The 11,186-nt window shown below is 36.3% G+C and overlaps 1 protein-coding gene across 1 annotated transcript in view; it reads left to right on the plus strand.

Annotated features, from left to right (window-relative positions):
• Positions 1-4,936, plus strand: part of LOC128982077 (poly(A)-specific ribonuclease PARN-like) — a 32,063-nt gene extending 27,127 nt beyond the window's left edge. Inside the window, exons 13-14 of the mRNA XM_054401119.1 lie at positions 945-1,000; positions 4,759-4,936. Of these exons, the coding sequence (XP_054257094.1) occupies positions 945-1,000; positions 4,759-4,919 (217 nt within the window). The 3' untranslated portion in view covers positions 4,920-4,936. The remainder of the gene's footprint in view (positions 1-944; positions 1,001-4,758) is intronic.
• The last annotated feature ends 6,250 nt before the right edge of the window (positions 4,937-11,186 follow it).

Consider the following 11,186-nt stretch of genomic DNA (forward strand, 5'->3'; position numbering starts at 1 on the left):
CTATTGCGATTTGTAAAAGCAATTTTACATGACTTTTCAAGATCCACAAGATCTAGTGAGAAATTACCTAAGACATAAAAATACAATTAAAAAAACCTGAAGATGGAAGATCACAATTTTAAAACAACGAAGTTAACTGAATAGTAATAGGTCGCACGCTTAGAAAGCGTGCTCCTCGTAGCATTGGTGCGAAGAGAAATACCGAGCTGTGGGAGTGAGACAGACTAAGGCTTTTCCCCCACTCCGCTGCCGCCCCACCCCCAACCTTTTATAAATATTAACAGCAATTAAATTATACAGCTGATCAAAATGTAAACAATTACTTTCTTCATAACTTGAGAAAAATAGGTCCTGCAAAAATATTGTATAGCCTAAATCGCATCAATATTTGAGCATCATGAAATGTTATTATATCATTGTATTTGGTAACACAGGATTCCAACTCCCACGACACCGTGGCGGCGTCGTGTCGGTGTCGTGTTGGTGTTGTGTCGTGCATTGTGAAAACGGCCATTGGCGGAGAGGGGGAACATACCTCCCCAACATGCGCTAAAAATTTTGCCCAGGTCGTTCTAAGCGGCCGACCTATAGTCAAATTTAATCAAAACAAAAGCCCTTAAATAAAGTGTAATAGTAACAAACAAAATTAGGAGACAATGACATTTGGGCACAAGATTGTGGCTAAGTGAGGTTGCAGTCTTTTTACACGGACTCACCCAAAGGCCAAGTTTAATAGTTGATCGTTGTAAGTGTAAGTTTGGTTTCTTTAGTACTCTTGTGTCCTATATACAATATATTGTTTTCTTAGCCCAAAGAATTACCTCATGTTTATTTATATATCCACCCTAACGGATAACTTTTGCTGAAAATATTATTCATTTACCATCGAGTAATCAACAATTCACATGTTGTTTTCAAATTGATACATTAATTTGTGCTTTCAGACTGACGATCAAAAGACCAAGCGTCGATCCCATACCAGAAGAGGCTGAAGACAAAGGTATGTATTGATAATTTTTTATAATTCTTTGTTCATACTGAGAATAAACTGGATCCAAGGATCTAAGTAATCATAAATACAGCATAATGTTAATGTTAGCAGTTACCTAATGTTTTTTTCCTTAAGATTTTTAATGCAGTTTTTTTGTTACATCCCTCTGCTTTTTAAAAGCAGATTAGAGACGGATCAAAACTTGTATTAGAAAGTAAGGGAAGAAATAGTTAGTCCTATTACACTATTTGTAGAGATATGCAGGCCTGAGCAATCGATTGAGCCGAGCCCGAGCTTTTTTATAACATGAATTTTATGTAACACCGTTTTATATGCTAATTTAGTTAACTTTATTTAAAAATACAGTTTATAGCTTAGATTAATTTAATTAATATTTTTCATGAATGGATTATGAAATATGATCTAAGCTTAAAATAAATGTTATCAATTAATCAGTTTTATTTGATTCAAAAAGAGGAAGTTTATGAATATTAGTGTGGTTCAAGAAAATATTTAAATATCAAATATAACTTCCAACTATAAATAACTTGACATATTAAAACTATTTTTTATTTGAAGTAAACATTGCAATGTTTTTAGGATTTTTTGTTAGGATAAGAGGCTTACCTGAATTGGAAAGAGTCCAAACTAGCATAATAGACACCCAACTTTACATTCATTATATACACAAAACATTAGAATATTTCACTGTCACTGAAAGCATTTTGAACTAAGGAAGAGAGTTTTCAGGGGCGGACTGGGTACTCTATTAGGGCGTAAACCTTGACCAGCCCGAAGGCGCCAACCGGGGGGCCTGGGGGGTATGGAATACCCCCCTGTATAGAGGGGGGTCCGGGGGTCCCCCCCAGGAAATTTTTTAAAAATTATACCTGTAAACTCGCATTTTTAGGCAATCTAGAGGTATTAACAGTGGAAAATCAGAAATCTGATAACTGACACTATTGGTCAATGTTTGGTTTACAAAATTTAGACTATTTACCCACACGACTTGGCGCTATTCTGACAGTAAATATCCTAACAAAAATAAAAATACAAATGATTTTCTTAGGTTTTTTCGTACCGTATTATATTTGTGTATTATCACTATTTTCCCTTGCATGACTTGGCTGCATGCATACAATATAAATCATGTGCTTCCTGTTTACAACCTGAACCTGCAACTGCTGTATTTTTTGGCACTGTAAATAACAGAAGTTATATATTTTAGATTTCTATGAATTTTTTTTTAACACAAACAATATGCTTTCACTGTGAACAAAACCAATTTATTGACTTAAACTGTTTTAGCATTACATTAAGTCAAAACTGTAACCCTAAAGTAGGCCTACCTAACCTATTTCCTATTTCTACAAACGAAATGGAAGCCATAGCCTGGAGAGAACTACGAAGGTATTTTGGGCTGGCTATCTGTAAGTAAAATAGGAAAGTTGACCAAATTTGTGCCATAGTGCATATTGAAATAATTCATTAATAGGCGGTAGCCACATATTAAAATACTGTTTACTGTTAAAAAACCTTCACTGTGTAATGGTTAAGTTAACAAATACACTGTCACTAAATCTAATTTAAATTTTGTAAAAGTAGTGATTCTACAATATTACTTTCGTTCATGTTTCCTGTGTAGGTAAAGAATATAAAAATAAATTGAAGCTTTCGACACAGAGACACAAATCAGACACTCACTAAAGAGAGACACATTTTAATTGGCAGCTCACACTCTTTATTTATTTATTACATGCACAGCAAACGCCATTTTACAAGAGAGTTGAGTAGACATTGATAAAAATTAAATGTGACTTAAAGTGAAATAGTTATAGTGTGAGCAATAAATAAATATTTTAACAAATATGAAATAATATTAAATTATCTTCACTAGTTGTTTACCACAGACGACATCGTAATACCGAACCGAACGATGTCGGATGCAGTCGCAGTGCAGTTTTTTCGGGTTCGGCGTAAAATGACGCGGGAAGAGGACAGCTGTTTTTAAGTAGCTCAGACCACAGAGTAAAGTGCCTTCCACTCGGAGTAGGCCTACACGTACGAGAGAGAAGAGCTGATTTGCTCTCGCTGGTCGACAGTGTCTATTCAGGTCTCACACCCGACTTTATGTTTTGCTATTCACTGCTGAAACTTTTACTCTAAGTTTTCCTCTTGATTTCTGAAAATACGTCTCATCTCATTTTTAAAAAATTTTTATGAATTTTTCCTTTAACGAGGGCGCAAATATTGGAATGTTGAGAAGGCGTATCGGCCCACCGGCCGGTGGGCCGGCGGGCCAGTCCGCCCCTGAGAGTTTTCTTTGAATCCATATATATAGAGTAGACCACCCAATATAGACCAGTCCATCTAATGTAGACTGGCCACCATATTGGACCTAAAGTAATATTTTATTTATTTAAGATAATTGTTTCAAGTTGTTTTTAAAGCAAGCTAGTCTTATATAGAAAGGTAGAGAATAAGTCAAAACAACAAATAGCAGATCTTGACAAGAAACAAGGAAAACCAGAGTGTAATATGGAGAAGACTGACCAAGGGACAAAGTACATTGTTATCTAGAACAAGTTTATCTCTATGAGCTGCAGACAAGCCAATTTTTCCTGGCTTTTGCAGCAAGCTTTGTTTATGAAATGTTGTAATATTTTTGAGATTTTACAAATAAAAAAAAAAAAAAAAAAAAAAAAGAAAACTATCTCTTCCTTAGTTGAAAATTCTGTCAATGACAGTGCAATATTGCAATGTTTTGTTATATAATGTTAAGTTGTGTGTCTATTGTGCTAGTTTGGACTTTTCCTATTCAGATAAGCCTGCTAACCTCAACAATAATCCTAAAAACCTAGGGCCCTTGTGCTCCATGCCACATCCTGAACATTGAAATATATTAGCATAAAAATTATTTTTTGAAAGATATCTAAGTGAATATTTTATGACGAAGAAAAATATTTAAAAATCTAATATATTTGGTGTGATTTCCATTTATCACTGTTGTCACAATCAGTGATCGCGATAATCTCATTATCATCTCCCGTGGCCACAGAAACATTGTCATCATCTCCCTCGATTTAGGCAATACCTTGTTTATCACTAGCGGTCACAGAAACATCATCGCTCACTTCCATCACGTAAAAATCATCATCATCTCCTGATATCACGACCAAATATTGAACATCTCTTTCTGTCACGGACACATCATGGTCTTCAGCAATCGCGGTAAAATTGTAAACATCTTCCTCAGTTGCTTAAACATATTCATCCTCTGCGATAGCAGCAAAATCCTAGACATCACCTGTGGTTGTGTAAACCATCATTGTATTCTACGATCGTGGCAAAAGCTTAGACATCTCCCACTGTGGTGTAGAAATAATCAACATTCTTTGCGATAGCGGCAAAATCTTTGACATTACTGAGGTTATGTAAACATCATCGTCATTTCCCGCAGATACATGAAACGTTATCGTGGTCATTTGTAATCATGGCAAAAGAGTGAGTTTTTGATTGCAGACGTGTCCTGCAACCACGATTATAAAAGCTTGGATTGAGTTTGATTTTTCAGCATTGTGCTCGATCTCTCGAGCTTGTAGGCTTCGCTCGAAAATCGAGCCGCTCGCAAACCTTTACCATTTTGATCTTAAACTACTCATTCCATTCTTTGGATCAATTTTGTAACTTGAAATTTACAGTGAACACTTTTTCTAATTGAAAGCTTAAACTTTTGCAGTCAAGATTACATTTTGAATTATTTTCAGGAACGCCTGTAGGAACACACCTTAAAAGAAAAAGAAAGTTATCAGAAAATAAAAACGATACGAAGAACATTTTTGAAACAGCAGTAGCAAGTGAGAGTAAAAATACGACTGGTGCACACAAAAAACTTAAATTGTTTGAAGAAAGTTTAGATTGGGGGTAGTAACTGTCATAAATAAATCCAATTTTATATAGTTTGATTTATTTTTATCCTGTAAAAATGGTTATCTCTTTACAATAGTTAATCACATTTAGATTTTTTAAGTGTTTTTGAATACTTACAATTTTTTTAAAGAATTAGGCAATTTATTACATAATTGGTTAAATATCCATCCATCAAGGAAATTTTAAGCAAAGAATAGTAGTTCCAACACATTACAGCTTATGTAGCAAAAAATAATTAGTTAGCACTGTGCTCAAAGTTTTTATTTATTTTGTACCACTCCAAAAAGACAAAGCTAGAGGCCTATTCATTTTTCAAATAAACTGTTGAGTGATTTTTTTTTTATTATTGGATGAACGCTAGAAAAATGATATCACTGTTAGTCCAATGGATAATGCCTAATGAACTTACAATATTTATACAAATATAATCACAGTTCAATTCAAACTAAACATTGAAGAGAATGATTTTTAATAAATGATTCTTAATTAACTACTCCCAAGTCTCAACATGGGAAAGAATTTGGTTAGTTTACAATAGGCACCTCAGCATTTGCTTCCAAATGTTTGGTAACAATTTGTTCGATGTTTAGTTTAGACACACACTGTAAGGATAAGTAAATAGTTAAATCCTTGATTTGATGTGTAACTCACAAGGAATCCTACAATTCTGTGAACCGTTTAACCTTAGCCGTCCATTATTCATTTGTGGTGGGCATCTCCCTCCAAACTGTCATATACAGGAACTTTTTATGAATTATTGCACTCTAGACCTGACCAAAATGGGATTCAAATTCTTAATTTAAAACCCCTAGCCGTATGGACGTCTTAGACCAGTGTTTTTCAAATTATTTTGGCGTAGGACTTTAAAAGCAAAAATAAAGTGTACTACCATTGATTTTCAGATAGTGAAGAAGACATCACTTCACGTTGACGTTAATTTTTATACATGGACTAGGGTCAGAAATTTTTCTGTATAAAAAAAGAACATAGTTGAATGAACCAATCACAATGTGTGCTATTCTATTTTTGTTAGAATTTTACAGTGATAGTTGAGGTAACATAAAAGATGCTTTACTTTACAATAAGCTGTCTTCATTTTTTTACGTCAGAGGAATTTAATTTAAAAAGTTAAAGTGAGATTTAGATATTTTAAAAAAAGTTGTCCAAACCCATTAAAGCTGTGTGGAGTGGATGTGCTGGGAATTGAGCCCACCCCTCCTGAAGTCCAGGGCGCTAACCAGTAGGGACACAAACACGGATAAAATAATTCAAGGATAATCCAAGGATAATGTTATTGACTCTGTAAGTTGGTGTATTCGACGTAAAATTACATCAGTGTTCTCTGTTTGTTTTTGGCTCAATATTCAACTCAGTTTGTTTTTTATATAAAAAAAACAAAAAATCTGGCTAGTGGTTAAATTCTCCTGCTTACTCACATTCAATCATGCAAAATTGTCAAAGCTGTATAATTGAATGATATTCCTCCGACAAATAGTATCGGAAACAGCTAAATAAAAATACATGCTTTGGCTTTTTATTGGTGATGAAGACTCGCCTTACATAAGCATGATTGAAACAAAAAGGGTTGTGTTATCCCCTTTTTTTGATTTTAAAACCATAATAGATAATTTTTTTAAATCTGAAAACTTTCTCACAACAATAATTAAGTTGAAATGAAGTAAAGGAAGTTTTTATTACGCAATCAAAATCATAAACTCTCACTCTAATCATAAATAACAGAAAATTGTGGTAGCTACCAAATTTTGAATGTTTGATTTTTACAGAAAAAGTGTTTACTTTTTTGTTACAGACTATACCTTTGGGACCAAGAAGACTGAAAACTCCCTATATCTATATTTAATTTTATTTTTTAAATGGGTTTGTATTCTATTACTTTGGTTGATTTTTCCTACTAATATTTCGCTCCTAGTCTCTGCTTGGTTAATTTCATCTGGTAGGGTGAGTGTACCAGTGATTAAGCACCAACCAGTGAATGACCGTTTCATACCCATCGTCGACTATACCTTGGGGACCAAGAAGACTGAAAATTCCATGCATTTATATTTAATTTTCATTTTTAAATGCTTTTGTATTCTTTTAATCTTTTACTTTGGTTGATTGTTCCTAATAATATTTCGTTCCTAGTCCCGGCATGGTTAATTTCATCTGGTAGGGTGAGTGAACCAATGATAAAACACCATTGATTGATTGACCGTTTCATACCCAGGGCCAATTCTGGACATTTTTTTAAGCGAACAACATACCGGCGTCCCCCCCCCCCCCTAAACATTTATGGTAGTAAGGATTATCTCTGGATACATTTTAAAATACGAGTAAATATAGATGCTTAAGAACGTCCGAAACGTGCAAATATCTTCCGAGCTAGCCCAAAAAGATATCGGAGCGGGGCCCGACGTACAATTCCATTTGTTTTTATTTGTGGTTTGTTAAGTTATTTGGGAACAACAATAAATCAAGAACCGGTAGTAGGAGTATGCGCATGAGTTACAATATACGATTTACCCTAACGTTAACTGAAATATTAACACATTTTTAACATTTTTCATCGTCCTCAAACTGCATTAGAGTATCATATTGTATTTACTCAGCATACAGTGATTATGCCGTTCAAAATACAGTAACACCCTAAATGGTGTTGAAGAGACTGTAAAATGAATTAGGGTTACTGAAAATAGATCCGATAAAAAGTTTAGGTAAAGTACAATTCTCAAGCCAAATACAAACTATTGATATGTAACAAACTTAATTCATAAACAACTCAAGTTAAAATTACAAATGTTTAGGTTTCATCAATTTCGTTTTTTGGTATTTCATTAAAATTAGTAAGTAAACTAAAAAAAGGTTAATAATGTAACTATTAATGCTAATTAATTAAAGCTAATTAATAGTTATTTGTGTAACTAGTGTGCGAAGTGGCACTTTGCTGCACATGAGAAAAATGTTTATGCACAAGCTGCAGGCGAGTGCGAAAAGTTTCGCGAGTGCAGCAAAGGCACTTTGCGTAACACATTATATTTTTTCTAGAGTTACTATAAAGCATATAAATAACTAGTCTTTCAAACATTATACTACACGTTTTTAGGTTTGGTTAAATCCAAGCGTTGACTGAAATGGGAAATGCTGCGCCAGCTGATTGTAGTTGTTGTAGTATCTTTAAGTGTTGCCAACTTATTTTCAAGCGTACACATATTACATGCCTAATACAAGCACTCTGTTTTGTGTTATTTGGTTGGAATACTGGAATGCGGCAAAAAAATGAGTGCTGCCAAAGTAAAATGAGCACGGCAAAGTCAGTAAATGAAGTGGCTACTTGGCATACTATAATCAGTGTATGGAAGGCCACGTTGTCAGGTAACCGTAGGAAAATACTTATCTTAGTTTCCGAGATATGATAGCTCTATCTCTTGAGTAAATTTATATTGTATTTTTGTAAATATATATTAATATATTTTCGTCTTTAAAAACTGCTCCAACAGACATACACTGCTGAGGTCAAAACAAGAACAAAACTCAAAACACTGGCAACTACCAAAAGTTAAAATTAGGGGTTGATGGCGACGAGGGGTAGGTATGATCCATAGTCCAAACAGAGAAAGGTGCAGACCAACTGTGTAAAAAAGTATATCCCCTTGCACCGACTCTGGCGAAGCCTGCAAAGTAAACAATTTAACAGAATCTCTGAGAAGCAGGCTTTCTCTGAGCCACACACATCGCCCTTGTTAGCATTGGAGGTTCAGTTCTTATAGTGTTATATATTCAATACCTCTAGTCTCCTGAGGTCCCGGGTTCAAATCCCGCCAAGTCACCAATGGATTTATCTAAGTGATAATGCCGAAACCCCTAGGTTTAGCCTCAAGTAACGTGAAAAACAATCCCGGGCTCGTGCCTAGTGTCCTAGGAAAAATAAAATAGTCTCCTTCTTAAATACTGATCATTGGATCATTAGGTGCCCCCTTCTGCTTAGCGCACTACACGATCATGTACTTTGCTTAAACCAGCCCTGTTCAATACCACTATAACGTTTCGTTCAAACAGGTTTGGTTGTATTTGTCATGGTTCCTTAATTATTGAGGGAAATTGCTATATATTTTGTGTAATTCACAGAAAACATGTTAAGGCACAATTCTATACTCAATTTAAGATCAAATTCCTAACCAACAATTATTTAATCAGCCAGTCATTTACTAAATCAGAACTTTGGGTATAACCAGTGAATGACAGTTTTGGTTAATAACAAGATTTGGATACATTTTCTTGTTATCTTTTGAAATTTTGATGGATTAACACGTTCGCGGCGGCACGTCAAATGGCGGGCGAATCCCCAGTGTTGTGCAGCCCGCAGCGTCAAACAAACCCGATTGCCGCTTGTGACTGGCTTTCCAATTTCGGTCTGACGAATAGCAAATAACGTGCGTGGATGTCCTGCTTTAAGACGAGAGTCGACGTAGTTCGCTAAACACTCACAGATAGCAGCACTGCTTGGAACATAGCCGGTCCCATTGGAATTGTATTGCCAAATGGAGGGAAAAAGGCGGGACAAAAAGTAGAATTTTGAGATTGCCAGAGGGGGATTTTCGGGGAAATTTACTACTAACCTACACCACAACAAAATACAGTATACTATTGAGCAGTGCTGTGCGAGGCTTCAAGTTTCTAGCTCTAATCCTGGCTTAAAAATAAATCATTTCGTACTGCATTGCAGCTTGGGAGCGGACGCACCCACCAGGATGGCATTAGGGTTCCGTGTGGGAGCGATCGCTCCCATGCCGCCGCGAACGTGTTAAGTGCTTTGATAGGAATCACATCATAAGAAATCACATGGATACACTATAAGCGGAATTTGATCTCAGGTTAAAGTTTATGGTAATTTGAAAATTGGGTACCTATTCAATAGAATCTGTTGTTTAATCAATCCTGAAATGGTTATTTTTATTTGTGTACAGTGTCCTGGCTCAATGAGAGAATCTTTAACTATTGGATAAAGGTTTTGGTAAAAGTTTAAGATGTAATTTTTAATCTTCGGTCATTCACTGGTGCAATGATTTATGTGTCATGAATTGTATTTGTCAACATTTTTATCGAACATAACACATTAGGTTTTACCATAGATAAAACATACTCCCTTAGTAGATTTCTCATCCTTATGGACCAGCTGAAGACAATTTTATTGTTAGTTCTGTACGGTTTATGTAGAGGTCGTGTTTTGTTTACAATTTGTTTCCCGTTATTACAGTCATTTTAAACCTCGTTTAACCAAATAATACGATCTAATCATAAACAATAACTTGTCCCCTAGTTATATAACCAAACAGTAAAGCACAAATCAAGAAATTAACCCTAAAATAATAGAAACAAAATTTCGTCGACACTAGCGTCCAGTGTGGCATACATGAACATACATGGGCGTACATGAACTAGACATGAAAAACGAGCTTCAAAATTTACAATGGGATGAGAAGTCTACTTGTGTTGGTTAGTCTATGGTTTTACCATTACAAGATAATACGAACTTTATGTTTAAACTAGGGATGGACGGGATTGAATTTTTAGTTCGGGACGGGACGGGACGGGATTTTTATTTCCTTCCCGATTTTCGGGACGGGACGGGACGGGATTTTTTTCTGTGCATAAAAAGAAAGTACTGTATTGCAGTTACCAAAAAAGACATAAGAAATCAATTTTTACCATTTGTGGCACTGATCTATAAAAACCAAAAAATGGGTAACAATTTACAGGTACCTATAGAAACTTGTGACTCGCGGGTCACGGGGTGATCGTCTGTATGACTCGCGGTCACGGCGCGATCGTAGTCATGACTCGCGGTCACGGCGCGATCGTCGGTATGACATCGCGGTCACGGGGTTATCGTCGGTATGACTCCACGGTCACGGCGCGATCATCGTCATGACTCGCGGTCACGGCACGATCGTCGGTATGACTCGCGGTCACGGCGCGATCGTCGGTATGACTCCACGGTCACGGGGTTATTGTCGGTATGACTCCACGGTCACGGCGCGATCGTCGGTATGACTCGCGGTCACGGCGCGATCGTCAGCATGACTCGCGGTCACGGCGCGATCGTCGTCATGACTCACGGTCACGGCGCGATCGTCGTCATGACTCGCGGTCACGGCGCTATCGTCGTCATGACTCGCGGTCACGGCGCGATCGTCGTCATGACTCGCGGTCACGGGGTTATCGTCGGTATGATTCCACGGTCACGGCGCGATCGTCGGTATGACTC

The sequence above is a fragment of the Macrosteles quadrilineatus genome, unplaced genomic scaffold (genome assembly GCF_028750875.1).
Source record: "Macrosteles quadrilineatus isolate MER2022 unplaced genomic scaffold, UCM_ALF_1.0 Scaffold_103__1_contigs__length_361171, whole genome shotgun sequence".
NCBI lineage: Eukaryota > Metazoa > Arthropoda > Insecta > Hemiptera > Cicadellidae > Macrosteles > Macrosteles quadrilineatus.